The sequence below is a fragment of the Eleutherodactylus coqui genome, chromosome 8 (genome assembly GCF_035609145.1).
Source record: "Eleutherodactylus coqui strain aEleCoq1 chromosome 8, aEleCoq1.hap1, whole genome shotgun sequence".
Lineage (NCBI taxonomy): Eukaryota > Metazoa > Chordata > Amphibia > Anura > Eleutherodactylidae > Eleutherodactylus > Eleutherodactylus coqui.
The window spans coordinates 173,290,569-173,314,864 of record NC_089844.1 but is presented as its reverse complement, the minus strand read 5'-3'; the positions used below and the strand labels follow the sequence as shown (position 1 = coordinate 173,314,864).

The window sequence follows — 24,296 nt, the reverse complement described above, 5'->3', positions numbered from 1 at the left end:
CTCCACCTGTTGTCTCATCACTGCGCCCCCCACCTCTTGTCTCATCACTGTTCCCCCAACCTCTTGTGTCCTTATTGTGCCCCCCACCAGTTGTTTCATTACTGCGCCCCCACCTGTTGTCTCATCACTGCGCCCCCCACCTGTTGTCTCATCACTGCGCCCCCCACCTGTTGTCTCATCACTGCACCCCCCCACCTGTTGTCTCATCACTGCGCCCCCCCCCCTCCTGTTGTCTCATCACTGTGCTCTCCACCTGTTGTCTCATCACTGTGCTCTCCACCTGTTGTCTCATCACTGCGCCCCCCACCTGTTGTCTCATCACTGTGCTCTCCACCTGTTGTCTCATCACTGCGCCGACCACCTGTTGTCTCATCACTGTGCCCCGCACCTGTTGTCTCATCACTGCGCTCCCCACCTGTTATCTCATCACTGCGCCCCCCCATCTGTTGTCTGATCACTGCGCCCTCCACCTATTTTCTCATCACTGCGCCCCCCCCGTTGTCTCATCACTGTGCCCCCCACCTCTTGTCTCATCACTGTGCCCCCCACCTCTTGTCTCATCACTGTGCCCCCCACCTCTTATCTCATCACTGTGCCCCCCACCTGTTGTCTCACCACTGCGCCCTCCACCTGTTGTCTCGTCATGGTGCCTCCCACCTGTTGTCTCATCACTGCGCCCCCCACCAGTTGTTTCATCACTGCGCCCCCCACCTGTTGTCTCATCACTGCGCCCCCCACCTGTTGTCTCATCACTGCGCCCCCCACCTGTTGTCTCATCACTGCGCCCCCCACCTGTTGTCTCATCACTGCGCCCCCCACCTGTTGTCTCATCACTGCGCCCCCCACCTGTTGTCTCATCACTGCGCCCCCCACCTGTTGTCTCATCACTGCGCCCCCCACCTGTTGTCTCATCACTGTGCTCTCCACCTGTTGTCTCATCACTGCGCCCCCCACCTGTTGTCTCATCACTATGCTCTCCACCTGTTGTCTCATCACTGCGCCCTCCACCTGTTGTCTCATCACTGTGCTCTCCACCTGTTGTCTCATCACTGCACCCCCCACCTGTTGACTCATCACTATGCTCTCCACCTGTTGTCTCATCACTGTGCTCTCCACCTCTTGTCTCATCACTGTGCCCCCCACCTCTTGTCTCATCACTGTGCCCCCCACCTCTTGTCTCATCACTGTGCCCCCCACCTGTTGTCTCACCACTGCGCCCTCCACCTGTTGTCTCGTCATGGTGCCTCCCACCTGTTGTCTCATCACTGCGCCCCCCACCAGTTGTTTCATCACTGCGCCCCCCACCTGTTGTCTCATCACTGCGCCCCCCACCTGTTGTCTCATCACTGCGCCCCCCACCTGTTGTCTCATCACTGCGCCCCCCACCTGTTGTCTCATCACTGCGCCCCCCACCTGTTGTCTCATCACTGCGCCCCCACCTGTTGTCTCATCACTGCGCCCCCCACCTGTTGTCTCATCACTGCGCCCCCCACCTGTTGTCTCATCACTGCGCCCCCCACCTGTTGTCTCTCCACTGCGCCCCCCACCTGTTGTCTCATCACTGTGCTCTCCACCTGTTGTCTCATCACTGCGCCCCCCACCTGTTGTCTCATCACTATGCTCTCCACCTGTTGTCTCATCACTGCGCCCTCCACCTGTTGTCTCATCACTGTGCTCTCCACCTGTTGTCTCATCACTGCACCCCCCACCTGTTGACTCATCACTATGCTCTCCACCTGTTGTCTCATCACTGTGCTCTCCACCTGTTGTCTCATCACTGTGCTCTCCACCTGTTGTCTCATCACTGCAACCTCCACCTGTTGTCTCATCACTGCGCCCTAGACCTGTTGTCTCATCACGGCGCCCCCCACCTGTTGTTTCATCACTGCGCCTCCCACCTCTTATCTCATCACTGCGCCCTTCACCTGTTGTTTCACAACTTCGCCTCCCACCTGTTGTCTCATCACTGTGCCCCTCACCTCTTGTCTCGTTACGGCGCCCCTACCTGTTGTCTCATCACTGCGCCCCCCACCTGTTGTCTTATCACTGCGCCCCCTACCTGTTGTCTCATCACTGCGCCCCCCACCTGTTGTCTCATCACTGCGCCTGCCCACCTGTTGTCTCATCACTGCGCCCCCCACCTGTTGTCTCTCCACTGCGCCCCCACCTGTTGTCTCATCACTGCGCCCCCCACCTGTTGTCTCATCACTGCGCCCCCACACCTGTTGTCTCTCCACTGCGCCCCCCACCTGTTGTCTCATCACTGTGCTCTTCACCTGTTGTCTCATCACTGCACCCCCCACCTATTGTCTTATCACTGTGCTCTCCACCAGTTGTCTCATCACTGCGCCCTAGACCTGTTGCCTCATCACGGCGCCCCCCACCTGTTGTTTCATCACTGCGCCTCCCAACTCTTATCTCATCACTGCGCCCTTCACCTGTTGTTTCACAACTGCGCCTCTCACCTGTTGTCTCATCACTGTGCCCCTCACCTCTTGTCTCGTTACAGCGCCCCCACCTGTTGTCTCATGACTGCGCCCCCCCCACCTGTTGTCTCATCACTGCGCCCCCCACCTTTTGTTTCATCACTGCGCCCCCACCTGTTGTTTCATCACTGCGCCCCCCCACCTGTTGTCTCATCACTGTGCCCCCCACCTGTTGTCTCATCACTGTGCTCTCCACCTGTTGTCTCATCACTGCGCCCCCCACCTGTTGTCTCATCACTGTGCTCTCCACCTGTTGTCTCATCACTGCGCCCCCCCCACCTGTTGCCTCATCACTGCGCCCCCCCCACCTGTTGTCTCATCACTGTGCCCCGCACCTGTTGTCTTATCACTGCGCCCCCCACCTGTTATCTCATCACTGCGCCCCCCCATCTGTTGTCTGATCACTGCGCCCTCCACCTATTTTCTCATCATGGCGCCCCCCACCTGTTGTCTCATCACTGTGCCCCCCACCTCTTGTCTCATCACTGTGCCCCCCACCTCTTGTCATCACTGTGCCCCCCACCTCTTGTCATCACTGTGCCCCCCACCTCTTGTCTCATCACTGTGCCCCCCACCTGTTGTCTCATCACTGCGCCCTCCACCTGTTGTCTCGTCATGGTGCCTCCCACCAGTTGTTTCATCGCTGCGCCCCCCACCAGTTGTTTCATCACTGCGCCCCCACCTGTTGTCTCATCACTGCGCCCCCCACCTGTTGTCTCATCACTGCGCCCACCTGTTGTCTCATCACTGCGCCCCCCACCTGTTTTCTCATCACTGCGCCCCCCACCTGTTGTCTCATCACTGTGCTCTCCACCTGTTGTCTCATCACTGCGCCCCCCCACCTGTTGTCTCATCACTGCGCCCCCCACCTGTTGTCTCATCACTGCGCCCCCCACCTGTTGTCTCATCACTGTGCTCTCCACCTGTTGTCTCATCACTGCGCCCTCCACCTGTTGTCTCATCACTGCGCCCCCCACCTGTTGTCTTATCACTGTGCTCTCCACCTGTTGTCTCATCACTGTGCCCTAGACCTGTTGTCTCATCACGGCGCCCCCCACCTGTTGTCTCGACATGGTGCCTCCCACCTGTTGTCTCATCACAGCGCTCACCACCTGTTGTTTCAGAACTGCGCCATCCACCTGTTGTCTCATCACTGTGCCCCCCACCTCTTATCTCGTTATGGCGCCCCCACCTGTTGTATCATCACTGCGCCCCCCACCTGTTGTCTCATCACTGCGCCCCCCACCTGTTGTCTGATCACTGCGCCCTCCACCTATTGTTTCATCACTGTGCCCCCCACCTCTTGTCTCATCACTGCGCCCCCCACCAGTTGTCTCATCACTGCGCCCCCCACCTGTTGTCTCATCACTGCGCCCTCCTACCTGTTGTCTCATCACTGCGCCCCCCACCTGTTGTCTCATCACTGCGCCCTCCCACCTATTGTTTCATCACTGTGCCCCCCACCTGTTGTCTCATCACTGCACCCCCCACCTCGTCTCATCACTGTGCCCCCCACCTCGTCTCATCACTGTGCCCCCCCCCTATTGTCTCATCACTGTGCCCCCCCACCTGTTGTCTCATCACTGCGCCCCCCACCTGTTGTCTCATCACTGCGCCCTCCTACCTGTTGTCTCATCACTGCGCCCTCCTACCTGTTGTCTCATCACTGCACCCTCCCACCTGTTGTCTCATCACTGCGCCCTCCCACCTGTTGTCTCATCACTGCCCCCCCCCCCACCTGTTGTCTCCCATCATTGGAGGTTACCCAGGTGTCAAAATCTGTAGGTGGCTTTACAAGCTTATAAGCTCCTGCCAGAGGCTGTGTCACAGAGACGGAATAAGTCTATAGATTATAGTATTGGGCCCGAATCACAGTTATAGACTAAAAATTACAACCTTTATTGGAAAATATCTTAAAAAACATGGGCTGACACACACACGTTACAAATAGACAAACAAAACATCCAAAATTATCACAAAAGAACGCCTCATCCTTAAAAAGGAAATAGATAGAGGCTGAAAATAGTCGGTATTGCCAGAGGACAAATAGCGTTAAGACCTCTGTTTTATCAATCACAGGGGGGTAAGGGAAGTGACTCAGACTGCTGTAAGGGCATAACAGATAAAGTGCCCACAGTAGAGTGATAATTTTCGTAGAAGGTCACTTCCTACCAGAATTAGCCCCTATATTTTAGAGAATAAAGCGCACAACGCTCCACAAAATGGTCTAGGTATCATAAACTACAAGAACAACAGTTCTCGCTTGCGCAAGATATATGGCGCAAAACGTGGTCATTCAATTGTAGTAGACTCGGCTCACAAAATGGTCTAGGTATCATAAACTACAAGAACAACAGTTCTCGCTTGCGCAAGGTATATGGCGCAAAACGTGGTCATTCAATTGTAGTAGACTCGGCTCGACGCGTTTCTCCACACGAATGTGGTTCATCAGGAGCACTTGGATTATATTAAGAGGACAAAAACCGATCTGACTTTTTGCTGTCAGTGTTTGTGATAAACTAGAGTTCGGTAATATTAGGATAATGAGGAGCAATGTTTTGGGAACAACAGGCAAACTGAGTACTCTGCCATAACGTATCTATATCCCAACAAATAGTTTATGTTAGGATCCAGAACAGCCAGGATATCTTAGTGTAGTTTTGTCCCTTAACTGAGGACAGTGGCAAGAGTAATGCAGTAAGCTAGATAGCCTCAAAAATTCTATCTTAGGAGAGAAAGTTATTTCTCTGCCAGAGGATAGATGAAAATTAGAGTAGATAACAAAAGGTTACAAAAGAATTAAGACAGCCCCCGTAGCTAATAGGTCATAGAGTCTAATAGCCCTTCTTTTTGAATAGGTCTGGGATGATACAGACAATCCAGAGGGTCATAGACAGAGACAGAGGACTGTAATTCTTCTGAGTGCCCGATAGGCATAAGAGGAGTGCTATCTAAGCCTGTAAGTAATTAGCCTGACAGAGATTTCCCAAAGCCCCCAAAAATATAAAGCAAATAAAACAAAAAGATAAAGCCTGTGGCCCTGATGGTGAGCCACAGGAGTAGTGTGTGGCTGAACAGCAGTGTGCCCATATATTGCTCGACTGGACCATCCCCTGGGAGGGGAATTCAGAAATAGCCCAATCAATGAGGTCCGGGGAGTAAAGGGGCCGGACTAGGGTCATTAAGTACTCCAACTCAGGAGTTAAGCACTTAGGAGATTCCTACTGTCAGTAGATAGGTAGCGAATCAGTGCAGAGAGGTCAGAAGCGTCTCTGATCGCTTACCTAGAGTCCCGATTGTTGTGTAGTCTCCAGTGTAGCTCCGAGCGGCAGACCGGGAGTTCGCGCATGCGCGTGACGTCATCACGCATGCGTCGGTCGCCAGTGACGTCAATACGCCGGTCATGTGATCCCTGAGTTGGTCACATGTGTGGGAAAAAAGTCCCATTACTGTTGAGGGCAAAGGAGCTTAGAGCACTGGCAGCTAGTACAGCCGTCAGTGCTAGAGAGCGACGAGAAGGAGCAAACAGATTTTTTTATATATTTGATGCAGAATATGTAAATCTACTTATTTAGCTTATAGATTAAGGTAATATAATCCAAAAACAGTTGGGGATATCTTCGTAGATACATTGATAAGTGGGAGTCAAGTTAGAAAAATTCTGAGACTTCATATCATAAATATATCCGTATATAATGAACAGACAAATATAAGTTCTCACAATGGAGAGTAAAGTGGCTGTCAAAAGGCAGAGGCGGTTGAGCACATCAGAATTATGTCAGTGACAACAAGGAAAAAAAAAAAAAAAAAAAAAAATTTGTTTTATATATATTTATGATTACAAAAAGCAATTGAAGCATAAACTTTCGTTTAGGCCTGATGGACTAAGGCTATTAAAACGAAAGATCCAGGAGGCTTCTTTTTGCAAAAGGCGTTGGTCTATGTTCCCTCGTCTCCCGTGCGTGCGCAAAAGTTCAATGCCCTGAAATTTTAATAAATGCGCATCGCCGTTATGTACCAACCACATGTGGTCCGCCAGGGGGGTGGATTCGTGTCTTTCGATGTTCCCCACATGGCCAAGAATCCTCCGGCGAAATTCCTGGATTGTCTTGCCAATGTAGTTTTTTGGGCATGGACATGTGGCCATGTATATCACGTTTCTGGTCTTACAATTAATAAAATCGTGACATTTGTATGTGCGATGGGAAACAGCACAGGTGAAGGAACTTGATTTCTGGATGAAGGGGCAAGCAGCACAGGAGTGACAGGGAAAAGTGCCTTTTGGTCGATTCGATCCTAGCCAGGTGATTTTGGATTCGTCCGGTGGTAGATGGCTTTTGACCAAGTGGTCCTTTAGATTATGGCCTCGTCTGTATGTTATACAGGGTTTTTGGGAAATATACTCACTGATATCATGATCATTTTTCAAAATGTCCCAATAGTGAGAGAGAATATCACGTATCTGGGGACAGGCTGTATCATATGTACCTATCACTCTTGGAGAGTGGTCGGTAGGACGTACTTTTGGTGTTAATAGATTGGTACGTTGTTGTTTGGACGCATATTGATAAGCCTGGAGAATTGTTTCCTCTGGGTACCCTCTCGAACTGAATCGTTTCATCAGTTTTTTGCTCTCTAAGAGAAATGAAGTTTCATCAGAGCAATTCCGACGTAACCGAAGAAATTGACCCTTCGGAATACCTACTGGAGTTCATTCTTAAACACAATTATTTTGTGTTTGACTCTGAGTACTTCCACCAGTCTTCTTTCGATATAGAGTAGATGCGATGGTACCATCCTCATTTTTGACAATCTGGATGTCAAGGAAGGGTAATGTCGTAGCACTAATCTCGCTAGTCACGTGTAGGTTTAAAGTGTTGGTATTTAGTGTCTCGACAAAGGTCTCAAAGGAAATAGAAGTACCCTTCCATAGGATGAGGATGTCATCAATGTAGCGTAACCAGAGTACAATATTGTCAGACCACTGTGAGTTGTTGTATATGACCTTTTCCTCCCACCAGCCCAGGTACAGATTAGCATAAGATGGGGCACAAGGCGTCCCCATCGCTGTACCCCTGAGCTGGTGGAAGTACTCAGAGTCAAACACAAAATAATTGTGTTTAAGAATGAACTCCAGTAGGTATTCCGAAGGGTCAATTTCTTCGGTTACGTCGGAATTGCTCTGATGAAACTTCATTTCTCTTAGAGAGCAAAAAACTGATGAAACGATTCAGTTCGAGAGGGTACCCAGAGGAAACAATTCTCCAGGCTTATCAATATGCGTCCAAACAACAACGTACCAATCTATTAACACCAAAAGTACGTCCTACCGACCACTCTCCAAGAGTGATAGGTACATATGATACAGCCTGTCCCCAGATACGTGATATTCTCTCTCACTATTGGGACATTTTGAAAAATGATCATGATATCAGTGAGTATATTTCCCAAAAACCCTGTATAACATACAGACGAGGCCATAATCTAAAGGACCACTTGGTCAAAAGCCATCTACCACCGGACGAATCCAAAATCACCTGGCTAGGATCGAATCGACCAAAAGGCACTTTTCCCTGTCACTCCTGTGCTGCTTGCCCCTTCATCCAGAAATCAAGTTCCTTCACCTGTGCTGTTTCCCATCGCACATACAAATGTCACGATTTTATTAATTGTAAGACCAGAAACGTGATATACATGGCCACATGTCCATGCCCAAAAAACTACATTGGCAAGACAATCCAGGAATTTCGCCGGAGGATTCTTGGCCATGTGGGGAACATCGAAAGACACGAATCCACCCCCCTGGCGGACCACATGTGGTTGGTACATAACGGCGATGCGCATTTATTAAAATTTCAGGGCATTGAACTTTTGCGCACGCACGGGAGACGAGGGAACATAGACCAACGCCTTTTGCAAAAAGAAGCCTCCTGGATCTTTCGTTTTAATAGCCTTAGTCCATCAGGCCTAAACGAAAGTTTATGCTTCAATTGCTTTTTGTAATCATAAATATATATAAAACAAATTTTTTTTTTTTTTTTTTTTTTTCCTTGTTGTCACTGACATAATTCTGATGTGCTCAACCGCCTCTGCCTTTTGACAGCCACTTTACTCTCCATTGTGAGAACTTATATTTGTCTGTTCATTATATACGGATATATTTATGATATGAAGTCTCAGAATTTTTCTAACTTGACTCCCACTTATCAATGTATCTACGAAGATATCCCCAACTGTTTTTGGATTATATTACCTTAATCTATAAGCTAAATAAGTAGATTTACATATTCTGCATCAAATATATAAAAAAATCTGTTTGCTCCTTCTCGTCGCTCTCTAGCACTGACGGCTGTACTAGCTGCCAGTGCTCTAAGCTCCTTTGCCCTCAACAGTAATGGGACTTTTTTCCCACACATGTGACCAACTCAGGGATCACATGACCGGCGTATTGACGTCACTGGCGACCGACGCATGCGTGATGACGTCACGCGCATGCGCGAACTCCCGGTCTGCCGCTCGGAGCTACACTGGAGACTACACAACAATCGGGACTCTAGGTAAGCGATCAGAGACGCTTCTGACCTCTCTGCACTGATTCGCTACCTATCTACTGACAGTAGGAATCTCCTAAGTGCTTAACTCCTGAGTTGGAGTACTTAATGACCCTGGTCCGGCCCCTTTACTCCCCGGACCTCATTGATTGGGCTATTTCTGAATTCCCCTCCCAGGGGATGGTCCAGTCGAGCAATATATGGGCACACTGCTGTTCAGCCACACACTACTCCTGTGGCTCACCATCAGGGCCACAGGCTTTATCTTTTTGTTTTATTTGCTTTATATTTTTGGGGGCTTTGGGAAATCTCTGTCAGGCTAATTACTTACAGGCTTAGATAGCACTCCTCTTATGCCTATCGGGCACTCAGAAGAATTACAGTCCTCTGTCTCTGTCTATGACCCTCTGGATTGTCTGTATCATCCCAGACCTATTCAAAAAGAAGGGCTATTAGACTCTATGACCTATTAGCTACGGGGGCTGTCTTAATTCTTTTGTAACCTTTTGTTATCTACTCTAATTTTCATCTATCCTCTGGCAGAGAAATAACTTTCTCTCCTAAGATAGAATTTTTGAGGCTATCTAGCTTACTGCATTACTCTTGCCACTGTCCTCAGTTAAGGGACAAAACTACACTAAGATACCCTGGCTGTTCTGGATCCTAACATAAACTATTTGTTGGGATATAGATACGTTATGGCAGAGTACTCAGTTTGCCTGTTGTTCCCAAAACATTGCTCCTCATTATCCTAATATTACCGAACTCTAGTTTATCACAAACACTGACAGCAAAAAGTCAGATCGGTTTTTGTCCTCTTAATATAATCCAAGTGCTCCTGATGAACCACATTCGTGTGGAGAAACGCGTCGAGCCGAGTCTACTACAATTGAATGACCACGTTTTGCGCCATATACCTTGCGCAAGCGAGAACTGTTGTTCTTGTAGTTTATGATACCTAGACCATTTTGTGAGCCGAGTCTACTACAATTGAATGACCACGTTTTGCGCCATATATCTTGCGCAAGCGAGAACTGTTGTTCTTGTAGTTTATGATACCTAGACCATTTTGTGAGCCGAGTCTACTACAATTGAATGACCACGTTTTGCGCCATATATCTTGCGCAAGCGAGAACTGTTGTTCTTGTAGTTTATGATACCTAGACCATTTTGTGGAGCGTTGTGCGCTTTATTCTCTAAAATATAGGGGCTAATTCTGGTAGGAAGTGACCTTCTACGAAAATTATCACTCTACTGTGGGCACTTTATCTGTTATGCCCTTACAGCAGTCTGAGTCACTTCCCTTACCCCCCTGTGATTGATAAAACAGAGGTCTTAACGCTATTTGTCCTCTGGCAATACCGACTATTTTCAGCCTCTATCTATTTCCTTTTTAAGGATGAGGCGTTCTTTTGTGATAATTTTGGATGTTTTGTTTGTCTATTTGTAACGTGTGTGTGTCAGCCCATGTTTTTTAAGATATTTTCCAATAAAGGTTGTAATTTTTAGTCTATAACTGTGATTCCTGCCAGAGGCTGAGTGTAAGGACCAGAGCATCTGTCATTTGGAACTACTCAGTTCTTCCAGTTTTGGCTGTATGTCTGTCTACTTTTCCTGACTACACGTCTGTTTGTATCTAGTAGGTCAGACCCCAGAGAAGGGCTACTGTATATAGAGACTTAATTTGGTGGTGGAGTGTCATAGTTGACGCGTTTTTTTGTCTTTGTTAAGTTCTTACCAGATAATCCCAGAAATCCACAATACTCCAGGACCCTGTAAGAGGGAAGGGGAGGTCAGTGAGGGCGATGGCCTGTCCCACCGGACCTTCTATGTGGACCTTGTGGTGGTCTTATAATACAGTCCTGCACACACATTAGGCCACGATGTCTCTGCAGTCTGATGTGTGGACCGGTCGGACACCTGGGCGAGGACCATTTACCGTTAGAAGCCAGGGCTTTGAGGAGCTGCAGCTTCTGGTCCAGTAAATGCGGCTGCCCCTTCTCCTCCCTGGTGACCAGTATCAGGTCTTGGGAGAATGTCATAATATCAGGCTGGAATTCCATAATGCGGCACTTCTCCTCGTCACCACCCTTCTCCAGGTCATCAACTATCACGATGACGTTCTCCCTGCCTAAAAGTGAAAGCTCAAATTAACGAGATGGTTCAGCTCATTTACATGTCAGTGTTATATTCACGTCCAGAACAGAGACGGGACTACTGATCAGGAGCCCCGCGGATGACATAATACCGCCACTTAGCAGTGCTACCTCTAGAAGAAGACATGTACTGCAGCTCCTCATCATACAAGGCATCCATCACGTTGGTGATGTTGATTCTTCCGTGGTTTTTAGTGTGGTACAGAATAGTGAAGTCACAATCGTGGACAGCTTCTTGGAAGCGACGCTTCTCTCGGTTTGATATGTACACTGACCTGGACTCCTTCACAAGCTGCGTAAACATGAATGAGTTCAGGGCCCTCGTCAGCCACTCGTAGTCATTGGAAGACGAGCGCGAGAAAATCCCAACAACACGACGGGAGGAAAGAAAGTAACCGATCTGTGCAGGATGAGAAACATGATGAGGACAAGGACTACAATGATTCCATAATGACCTCCGCACAATGCCGTGCCCTTACCGTAGAGAAGGTATACTTAAATACCAACCCGAGGAACGCACAAGGGTAGCAGACTAACGAGACCTGAGGAGAGAAGACCACTGATGAGTAAGGATCACCACCGAGGCCGGGCACACAGACAGGACAAGACCTCTTACCAGGCCAGTAAGGGAGCACATGACGACGTGTCCGCGGTTCTATGGAAGGAGGAAGAAACACATCACTGTGATGCGTATGCGCACTTTTTACATCCATATAGCGTCCACATTCACAATGTTTTTCATGCGCACAAACAAAAAAAATGCCACAAGGCTCAACTTTTCCCACTCTCCTGGCAGAATACAGAAAAACAGCAGTGAATATAAGTTAAATTATGTATTTGCTGCAGTTTTACACAATCACGCAGATTTCGTGTCAGATAAAGCCATCCACGTGGGAGGAGCTCAGATGTGAATTGGGGGTGCACACTCAAGGGGTTAACAGAGAAGTCAGCATGTAATATGAGGGGGTGCCATAACAAATAACACCAGAGGGACCCATAACTAGTATGTAACACCAGAAGGCGCCATAGCTAGTATGTAACACAAGGAGGTGCCATAACTAGTATGTAACACCAGGAGGCGCCATAACTAGTATGTAACACCAGGAGGCACTATAACAAGTATGTAACACCAGGGGGCACTATACAAGTATGTAACACCAGGGGCACCATAACTAATATGTAACACCAGAGAGCACCATAACTAATATGTAACATCAGGAGACACAATAACTAGTATATAACACCAGGGGGCACTATAACTAGTATGTAACACCAGGGGGCGCTATAACTAGTATGTAACACCAGGGGGCACCATAACTAGCATGGAACACCAGGAGGCACCATAACTAATATGTAACATCAGGAGTCACGATAACTAGTATGTAACACCAGAGGGCACTATAACTAGTATGTAACACCAGGGGGCACTATAACTAGTATGTAACACCAGGGGGCACCATAACTAGTATGTAACACCATGGGGCACCATAACTAGTATGTAACACCAAGGGGGAACTATAACCAGTATGTAGCACCAGGAGGCACCATAACTAGTATGTAACACCAGCAGGCGCCATAATTAGTATGTAACACCACCAGGCACTATAACAAGTATGGTGCCCCCTGCTGTTACATACTTGTTATAGTGCCTCCTGGTGTTACACACTGGTTATGGCACCTCCTGGTGTTACATACTTGTTATGGCACCTCCTGGTGTTACTTACTTGTTATGGTACCTCCTGGTGTTACATACTTGTTATGATGCCTCCTGCTGTTACATACTAGTTATGGCGCCCCTGACGTTACACACTAGTTATGGTACCCCCTGCTGTTACATACTAGTTATGGTGCCTCCTGGTGTTACATACTAGTTATGGTGCCTCCTGGTGTTACATACTAGTTATGGTGCTCTCTGGTGTTACATACTAGTTATGGTGCCTCCTGGTGTTACATACTAGTTACGGTGCTCTCTGGTGTTACATACTAGTTATGGTGCCTCCTGGTGTTTCATACTACTTATGGCCCCTCCTGGTGTCACATACTAGTTATGGTGCCTCCTGGTGTTACATACTAGTTATGGTGCTCTCTGGTGTTACCTACAAGTTATGGTGCCTCCTGGTGTTACATACTAGTTATGGTGCTCTCTGGTGTTACCTACAAGTTATGGTGCCTCCTGGTGTTACATACTAGTTATGGTGCTCTCTGGTGTTACCTACAAGTTATGGTGCCCCCTGGTGTTACATACTAGTTATGGTGCTCTCTGGTGTTACATACAAGTTATGGTGCCTCCTGGTGTTACATACTGCTTATGGCCCCTCCTGGTGTCACATACTAGTTACAGTGCTCCTGGTGTTACATACTAGTTATGGTGCCCCTGGTGTTACATGTATAGTGCCCCCTGGTGTTACGTAGTAGTTATGGCCCCTCCTGGTGTCACATACTAGTTATGGTGCTCTCTGGTGTTAGATACAAGTTATGGTGCCTCCTGGTGTTACATACTAGTTATGGCCCCTCCTGGTGTCACATACTAGTTATGGTGCCTCCTGGTGTTGCATACTAGTTATGGTGCCTCCTGGTGTTACATACTAGTTATGGTGCTCTCTGGTGTTACATACTAGTTATGGTGCTCTCTGGTGTTACATACTAGTTATGGTGCCTCCTGGTGTTACATACTTGTTATGGTGCCTCCTGGTGTTACATACTAGTTATGGCGCCTCCTGCTGTTACATACTAGTTATGGCGCCTCCTGGTGTTACACACTAGTTATGGCCCCTCGTGGTGTTACATACTTGTTATGGCACCCCTGGTGTTACATACTTGTTATGGCTCCTCCTGGTGTTAAACACTAGTTATGGTGCCCCCTGGTGTTACATACTTGTTATGGCTCCTCCTGGTGTTAAACACTAGTTATGGTGCCCCCTGGTGTTACATACTAGTTATGGCGCCCCCTGGTGTTACATACTAGTTATGGTGCCTCCTGGTGTTACATACTAGTTATGGCGCCCCCTGGTGTTACATACTAGTTATGGCGCCCCCTGGTGTTACATACTAGTTATGGTGCGTCCTGGTGTTACATACTAGTTATGGTGCCCCATGGTGTTACATACTAGTTATGGTGCCCCCTGGTGTTACATACTTGTTATGGCTCCTCCTGGTGTTAAACACTAGTTATGGTGCCCCCTGGTGTTACATACTAGTTATGGCGCCCCCTGGTGTTACATACTAGTTATGGTGCCTCCTGGTGTTACATACTAGTTATGGCGCCCCCTGGTGTTACATACTAGTTATGGCGCCCCCTGGTGTTACATACTAGTTATGGTGCGTCCTGGTGTTACATACTAGTTATGGTGCCCCATGGTGTTACATACTAGTTATGGTGCCTCCTGGTGTTACAAACTAGTTATGGCGCCCCCTGGTGTCACATACTAGTTATGGTGCCTCCTGGTGTTGCATACTAGTTATGGTGCCTCCTGGTGTTACATACTAGTTATGGTGCTCTCTGGTGTTACATACTAGTTATGGTGCTCTCTGGTGTTACATACTAGTTATGGTGCCTCCTGGTGTTACATACTAGTTATGGTGCCTCCTGGTGTTACATACTAGTTATGGCGCCTCCTGCTGTTACATACTAGTTATGGCGCCTCCTGGTGTTACACACTAGTTATGGCCCCTCGTGGTGTTACATACTTGTTATGGCACCCCTGGTGTTACATACTTGTTATGGCTCCTCCTGGTGTTAAACACTAGTTATGGTGCCCCCTGGTGTTACATACTTGTTATGGCTCCTCCTGGTGTTAAACACTAGTTATGGTGCCCCCTGGTGTTACATACTAGTTATGGCGCCCCCTGGTGTTACATACTAGTTATGGTGCCTCCTGGTGTTACATACTAGTTATGGCGCCCCCTGGTGTTACATACTAGTTATGGCGCCCCCTGGTGTTACATACTAGTTATGGTGCGTCCTGGTGTTACATACTAGTTATGGTGCCCCATGGTGTTACATACTAGTTATGGCGCCCCCTGGTGTTACATACTAGTTATGGTGCCTCCTGGTGTTACAAACTAGTTATGGCGCCCCCTGGTGTTACATACTAGTTATCGTGCCCCCTGGTGTTACATACTAGTTATGGCGCCCCCTGGTGTTACATACTAGTTATGGTGCCTCCTGGTGTTACATACTAGTTATGGTGCTCTCTGGTGTTACATACTAGTTATGGTGCCTCCTGGTGTTACATACTAGTTATGGTGCCTCCTGGTGTTACATACTAGTTATGGTGCTCTCTGGTGTTACATACTTGTTATGGTGCCTCCTGGTGTTGCATACTAGTTATGGCGCCTCCTGCTTTTACATACTAGTTATGGCGCCTCCTGCTGTTACATACTAGTTATGGCGCCTCCTGGTGTTACACACTAGTTATGGTGCCTCCTGGTGTTACATACTAGTTATGGTGCTCTCTGGTGTTACATACTTGTTATGGTGCCTCCTGGTGTTGCATACTAGTTATGGCGCCTCCTGCTGTTACATACTAGTTATGGCGCCTCCTGCTGTTACATACTAGTTATGGTGCCTCCTGGTGTTACATACTAGTTATGGTGCTCTCTGGTGTTACATACTTGTTATGGTGCCTCCTGGTGTTGCATACTAGTTATGGCGCCTCCTGCTGTTACATACTAGTTATGGCGCCTCCTGCTGTTACATACTAGTTATGGCGCCTCCTGGTGTTACACACTAGTTGTGGCCCCTCCAGGTGTTACATGCTTGTTATGGCTCCTCCTGGTGTTACACACTAGTTATGGTGCCCCCTGCTGTTACACACTAGTTATGGTGCCCCCTGCTGTTACACACTAGTTATGGTGCCCCCAGGTCTTACATACTTGTGATATGTAGAAAGCCCGTGTGCAGCACCACTATAGAAACCTAATCAGAGGTGGGCCTTTCAATGCAACAGCTGAAGCAGGAGACCACATCCAAGCTCCCAAAATATATCCAATAGTCAAAACAGAAAGAGTTCCAGCAGCAACAATGGTGCTAATCCAATATTGATTGTATTCTCCCATCACACATGTTACAAACTAGGTATGGTGCTTCCAAGTGTTACATTCTAGTTATGGCGCCTCCTGGTGTAATGTACTAGTTATAGCGCCTCCTGGTGTTACATACTTAATATGGTGCCCCCTGGTGTTACATACTTAATATGCTGCGTCCTGGTGTAACATACTAGTTATAGCGCCTCCTGGTGTAACATACATGTTATGTTGCCTCCTGGTTTTACATACTAGTTATGGTGCCTCATGGAGAAACATACTAGTAATTGCGCCTCCCGGTGTTAGAAACTAAAAATGGTGCCTCCTGGTGTTACATACTAGTTATGGCGCCTCCTGATGTTACATACTAGTTATGGCGCCTCCTGGTGTTACATACTAGTTATGGTGCCCCCTTCTGTTACATACTAGTTATGGTGCCCCCTGGTGTTACATATTAGTTATGGTGCCACCTGGTGTTACATACTAGTTATGGTGCCTCCTGGTGTTACATACTACTTATGGCCCCTCCTGGTGTTGCATACTACTTATGGCCCCTCCTGGTGTTACATACTAGTTATGGTGCCTCCTGGTATTATACACTAGTTATGGTGTCTCCTGGTGTTACATAATTTTTTGACGCCTCCTGGTGTTACATACTAATTATGGTGCCCTCTGGTGTTACATACTAGTTATGGTGCCCCCTGGTGTTACATACTAGTTATGGTGCCCCCTGGTGTTACATACTAGTTATGGTGCTCTCTGGTGTTACACACTAGTTATGGTGCCTCCTGGTGTTACACACTAGTTATGGTGCCTCCTGGTGTTACATACTGCTTATGGCCCCTCCTGGTGTTACATACTAGTTATGGTGCCCTCTGGTGTTACATACTAGTTATGGCGCCCCTGGTGTTACACACTAGTTATGGTGCCTCCTGGTGTTACACACTAGTTATGGTGCCTCCTGGTGTTACATACTGCTTATGGCCCCTCCTGGTGTTACATACTAGTTATGGTGCCCTCTGGTGTTATATACTAGTTATAGTACCCCCTGGTTTTACTTACTAGTTATGGTGCCCCCTGGTGTTACGTACTAGTAATGGAGCCTCCGGTTATTAGAATCTAGTTATGGCAATTCCTGGTGTCACATACAGGTTAGATACTGGTGTTACACACTAGCTATGGTGCCCACTGGTGTTACATATCTAGTATGTAACATCAGGAGGCACCATAACTAGTATGTAACACCAGGAAGGGGCAATAACTAGTATTTAACACATGGAAGCGCCAAAACTAGTATGTAACACCAGGAGGCACCATAACTAGTATGTAACACCAGGAGGCACCATAACTAGTATGTAACACCAGGAGGCACCATAACTAGCATGTAACACCAGGAAAGGGCAATAACTATTATGTAACACACGGAAGCGCCATAACTAGTATGTAACACCAGGAGGCACCATAACTAGTATGTAACATCAGGAGGCACCATAACTAGCATGTAACACCAGGAGGCACAATAACTAGTATGTATTACTTGGAGGCACCATAACTAGTATGTAAAACCAGGGGGCACTATAACTAGTATGTATCACCAGGGACACCATAACTAGTATGCAACACCAGGAGGCGCCATAACTAGTATGTAACACCAGAGAGCACCATAACTAGTATGTGACACCAGGAGGGGCCATAACTAGTATGTAACACCAAGGGGTACCATAACTGGTTTGTAACACCAGGAGGCACCATAACAAGTATGTAACACCAGGGGGCGCCATAACTAGTATGTAACACCAGGACGCACTATAACTAGTATGTAACACCAGAAGGCAACATAACTAGTCTGTAACAACAGGAGGCACAATAACTAGTATGTAACACCAGGGGCCATCATAACTAGTATGTAACACCAGGAGGCACCAAAACTAGTACGTAACACCAGGAGGCACCATAACTAGTATGTGACACCAGGGGGCGCCATAACTAGCATGAAACACCAGGAGGCACCATTACTAGTATGTAACACCAGGAGGCGCCATAACTACTATGTAACACCAGGTGACATGATAACTACTATGTAACACCAGGACGCACCATAACTAGTATGTAACACCAGGGGGCACCATAACTAGCATGTAACACCAGGGGGCACCATAACTAGCATGTAACACCAGGACGCACCATAACTAGTATGTAACAGCGGGAGGCACCATAACTAGTATGTAACACCAGGCGGCACCATAACTAGTATGTAACACCAGGGGGCGCCATAACTAGTATGTAACACCAGGACGCACCATAACTAGTATTTAACACCAGAAGGCAACATAACTAGTCTGTAACACCAGGAGGCACAATAACTACTATGTAACACCAGGGGCCATCATAACTAGTATGTAACACCAGGGGGCACCAAAACTAGTACGTAACACCAGGAGGCACCATAACTAGTATGTAACACCAGGGGGCACCATAACTAGTATGGAACACCAGAGGCCCCATAACTAGCATGAAACACCAGGAGGCACCATTACTAGTATATAACACCAGGAGGCGCCATAACTAGAATGTAACACCAGGAGACATGATAACTACTATGTAACACCAGGGGGCGCCATAACTAGTATGTATCACCAGGACGCACCATAACTAGTATGTAACACCAGGACGCACCATAACTAGCATGTAACACCAGGGAGCACCATTACTAGTATGTAACACCAGGAGACATGATAACTACTATGTAACACCAGGGGGCGCCATAACTAGTATGTAACACCAGGAGGTGCCATAACTAGTATGTAACACCAGGGGGCGCCATAACTAGTATGTAACACCAAGACGCACCATAACTAATATTTAACACCAGGAGTCACAATAACTAGTATGCAACACCATGAGACACCGTAAGAAGTATCTAACACCATGGGTTACCATAACAAGTATGTAACAACAAGGGGAGCCATAACTAATATGTTACATACTTGTTACGGTGCCCCTTCTTGTTACATACTTGTTATGGTAACCCATGGTGTTAGATACTTCTTATGGTGCCTCCTGGTGTCACATACTAGTTATGGTACCTCCTAGTGTCACATACTAGTTATGGTGCCTGCTGGTGTTACATATTTGTTATGGTGCCTCCGGGTCTTACATACTAGTTATGGTGCCCCCTGGTGTTACATACTAGTTATGGTACCTCCTAGTGTCACATACTAGTTATGGTGCCTGCTGGTGTTACATACTTGTTATGGTGCCCCAGGTGTTACATACAAGTTATGGTGCCCCCTGGTGTTACATAGTAGTTATGGCGCCTCCTGGTGTTACATACTAGTTATAGTACCTCCTGGTGTTACATACTAGTTACGGTGCCTCCTGGTGTTACATACTAGTTATACTACCTCCTGGTGTTACATACTAGTTATGGTGCCTCTTTGTGTTACATACTAGTTATGTTGCCTCCTGGCACCAAAGTAACACCAAAGTCACCATAGCTAGTATGTAACACCAGGAGGCGCCATAACTAGTATGCAACACTAGGGGGCACCATAACAAGTATGTAACACCAGGAAGTGTCATAACAAGTATGTAAAACCTGGAGGCACCATAACTAGTATGTAACAAGAAGGGGCACCATAACTAGAATGTAACACCAGGGGGCGCCATAACTAGTATGTATCACCAGGGGGCACTATATCTAGTACATAACACCAGGAGGCACCATAACTAGTATATAATATCAGGGGGCACCATAACTAGTATGTAACATCAGGGGGCGCCATAACTAGTATGCAACACCAGTAGGCACCATAACTAATATGTAACACCAGGAGGCACCAGAACTAGTATGTAACACCAGGGGGCACCATAACTAGTATGTTACACCAGGGGGCACCATAACTAGCATGTAACACCAGGACTCATTATAACTAGTATGTAACGCCAGGAGGAACCATAACTAGTATGTAACACCAGGGGCACCATAACTAGTATGTAAGACCCGGAGGTGCCATAACAAATATGTAACACCAGGAGGCACTATAACTAGTATGTAACACCACGGGGCACCATAACTAGTACCGGTATGTAACACCACGGGGCACCATTACTAGCATGTAACACCACAGGGTGACATAACTAGTATGTAACACCAGGAGGCTCCATAACCAGTATGTAACACCAGGAGGGGCCATAACTAGTATGTAACACCAGGGGGCACAATAACTAGTATGTAACACCAGGGGGCACCATAACAAATATGTAACACCAGGGGGGGGCATAACTAGTATGTAACACCAGTCGGTGCTATAACTAGTATGTAACACCAGGAGGCACCATAACTAGTATGTAACACCAGGGGGCACCATAACTAGTATGTATAGACACAGCAATGATGTGTGATAGCAGTCACTATGTACTCTCTTCCTGCAGATGAGCATGAGAACTACTGAAGAAACTGAAGTAATGTACGATATTAACCCTTTGCAATCCAATATTGTATGCAGGGTTTCCTAGGGGGCCTTCTCTTTCTGCCATTATACAATAGCACCATCTGCTGGTTAGAGCTGGTGTTACATACTTGTTATGGCACCCCTGGTGTTACATACTTGTTATGGCTCCTCCTGGTGTTAAACACTAGTTATGGTGCCCCCTGGTGTTACATACTTGTTATGGCTCCTCCTGGTGTTAAACACTAGTTATGGTGCCCCCTGGTGTTACATACTAGTTATGGCGCCCCCTGGTGTTACATACTAGTTATGGTGCCTCCTGGTGTTACATACTAGTTATGGCGCCCCCTGGTGTTACATACTAGTTATGGCGCCCCCTGGTGTTACATACTAGTTATGGTGCGTCCTGGTGTTACATACTAGTTATGGTGCCCCATGGTGTTACATACTAGTTATGGCGCCCCCTGGTGTTACATACTAGTTATGGTGCCTCCTGGTGTTACAAACTAGTTATGGCGCCCCCTGGTGTTACATACTAGTTATCGTGCCCCCTGGTGTTACATACTAGTTATGGCGCCCCCTGGTGTTACATACTAGTTATGGTGCCTCCTGGTGTTACATACTAGTTATGGTGCTCTCTGGTGTTACATACTAGTTATGGTGCCTCCTGGTGTTACATACTAGTTATGGTGCCTCCTGGTGTTACATACTAGTTATGGTGCCCCCTGGTGTTACATACTAGTTATGGCGCCCCCTGGTGTTACATACTAGTTATGGTGCCTCCTGGTGTTACATACTAGTTATGGTGCTCTCTGGTGTTACATACTAGTTATGGTGCCTCCTGGTGTTACATACTAGTTATGGTGCCTCCTGGTGTTACATACTAGTTATGGTGCTCTCTGGTGTTACATACTTGTTATGGTGCCTCCTGGTGTTGCATACTAGTTATGGCGCCTCCTGCTGTTACATACTAGTTATGGCGCCTCCTGCTGTTACATACTAGTTATGGCGCCTCCTGGTGTTACACACTAGTTATGGTGCCTCCTGGTGTTACATACTAGTTATGGTGCTCTCTGGTGTTACATACTTGTTATGGCGCCTCCTGCTGTTGCATACTAGTTATGGCGCCTCCTGCTGTTACATACTAGTTATGGTGCCTCCTGGTGTTACATACTAGTTATGGTGCTCTCTGGTGTTACATACTTGTTATGGTGCCTCCTGGTGTTGCATACTAGTTATGGCGCCTCCTGCTGTTACATACTAGTTATGGCGCCTCCTGCTGTTACATACTAGTTATGGCGCCTCCTGGTGTTACACACTAGTTGTGGCCCCTCCAGGTGTTACATGCTTGTTATGGCTCCTCCTGGTGTTACACACTAGTTATGGTGCCCCCTGCTGTTACACACTAGTTATGGTGCCCCCAGGTCTTACATACTTGTGATATGTAGAAAGCCCGTGTGCAGCACCACTATAGAAACCTAATCAGAGGTGGGCCTTTCAATGCAACAGCTGAAGCAGGAGACCACATCCAAGCTCCCAAAATATATCCAATAGTCAAAACAGAAAGAGTTCCAGCAGCAACAATGGTGCTAATCCAATATTGATTGTATTCTCCCATCACACATGTTACAAACTAGGTATGGTGCTTCCAAGTGTTACATTCTAGTTATGGCGCCTCCTGGTGTAATGTACTAGTTATAGCGCCTCCTGGTGTTACATACTTAATATGGTGCCCCCTGGTGTTACATACTTAATATGCTGCGTCCTGGTGTAACATACTAGTTATAGCGCCTCCTGGTGTAACATACATGTTATGTTGCCTCCTGGTTTTACATACTAGTTATGGTGCCTCATGGAGAAACATACTAGTAATTGCGCCTCCCGGTGTTAGAAACTAAAAATGGTGCCTCCTGGTGTTACATACTAGTTATGGCGCCTCCTGATGTTACATACTAGTTATGGCGCCTCCTGGTGTTACATACTAGTTATGGTGCCCCCTTCTGTTACATACTAGTTATGGTGCCCCCTGGTGTTACATATTAGTTATGGTGCCACCTGGTGTTACATACTAGTTATGGTGCCTCCTGGTGTTACATACTACTTATGGCCCCTCCTGGTGTTGCATACTACTTATGGCCCCTCCTGGTGTTACATACTAGTTATGGTGCCTCCTGGTATTATACACTAGTTATGGTGTCTCCTGGTGTTACATAATTTTTTGACGCCTCCTGGTGTTACATACTAATTATGGTGCCCTCTGGTGTTACATACTAGTTATGGTGCCCCCTGGTGTTACATACTAGTTATGGTGCCCCCTGGTGTTACATACTAGTTATGGTGCTCTCTGGTGTTACACACTAGTTATGGTGCCTCCTGGTGTTACACACTAGTTATGGTGCCTCCTGGTGTTACATACTGCTTATGGCCCCTCCTGGTGTTACATACTAGTTATGGTGCCCTCTGGTGTTACATACTAGTTATGGCGCCCCTGGTGTTACACACTAGTTATGGTGCCTCCTGGTGTTACACACTAGTTATGGTGCCTCCTGGTGTTACATACTGCTTATGGCCCCTCCTGGTGTTACATACTAGTTATGGTGCCCTCTGGTGTTATATACTAGTTATAGTACCCCCTGGTTTTACTTACTAGTTATGGTGCCCCCTGGTGTTACGTACTAGTAATGGAGCCTCCGGTTATTAGAATCTAGTTATGGCAATTCCTGGTGTCACATACAGGTTAGATACTGGTGTTACACACTAGCTATGGTGCCCACTGGTGTTACATATCTAGTATGTAACATCAGGAGGCACCATAACTAGTATGTAACACCAGGAAGGGGCAATAACTAGTATTTAACACATGGAAGCGCCAAAACTAGTATGTAACACCAGGAGGCACCATAACTAGTATGTAACACCAGGAGGCACCATAACTAGTATGTAACACCAGGAGGCACCATAACTAGCATGTAACACCAGGAAAGGGCAATAACTATTATGTAACACACGGAAGCGCCATAACTAGTATGTAACACCAGGAGGCACCATAACTAGTATGTAACATCAGGAGGCACCATAACTAGCATGTAACACCAGGAGGCACAATAACTAGTATGTATTACTTGGAGGCACCATAACTAGTATGTAAAACCAGGGGGCACTATAACTAGTATGTATCACCAGGGACACCATAACTAGTATGCAACACCAGGAGGCGCCATAACTAGTATGTAACACCAGAGAGCACCATAACTAGTATGTGACACCAGGAGGGGCCATAACTAGTATGTAACACCAAGGGGTACCATAACTGGTTTGTAACACCAGGAGGCACCATAACAAGTATGTAACACCAGGGGGCGCCATAACTAGTATGTAACACCAGGACGCACTATAACTAGTATGTAACACCAGAAGGCAACATAACTAGTCTGTAACAACAGGAGGCACAATAACTAGTATGTAACACCAGGGGCCATCATAACTAGTATGTAACACCAGGAGGCACCAAAACTAGTACGTAACACCAGGAGGCACCATAACTAGTATGTGACACCAGGGGGCGCCATAACTAGCATGAAACACCAGGAGGCACCATTACTAGTATGTAACACCAGGAGGCGCCAT

At 47.1% G+C, this 24,296-nt stretch overlaps 1 protein-coding gene across 1 annotated transcript in view; it reads right to left on the bottom strand.

Moving 5' to 3' along the window:
- The window catches only part of LOC136577201 (uncharacterized), a 58,873-nt gene that overhangs the window by 26,659 nt on the left and 7,918 nt on the right, over positions 1–24,296 (bottom strand). The window contains exons 2-6 of the mRNA XM_066577001.1: positions 11,810–11,848; positions 11,673–11,735; positions 11,305–11,593; positions 10,977–11,168; positions 10,776–10,810 (exon numbers count right to left, since the gene is read on the bottom strand). Of these exons, the coding sequence (XP_066433098.1) occupies positions 10,776–10,810; positions 10,977–11,168; positions 11,305–11,593; positions 11,673–11,735; positions 11,810–11,830 (600 nt within the window). The 5' untranslated portion in view covers positions 11,831–11,848. The remainder of the gene's footprint in view (positions 1–10,775; positions 10,811–10,976; positions 11,169–11,304; positions 11,594–11,672; positions 11,736–11,809; positions 11,849–24,296) is intronic.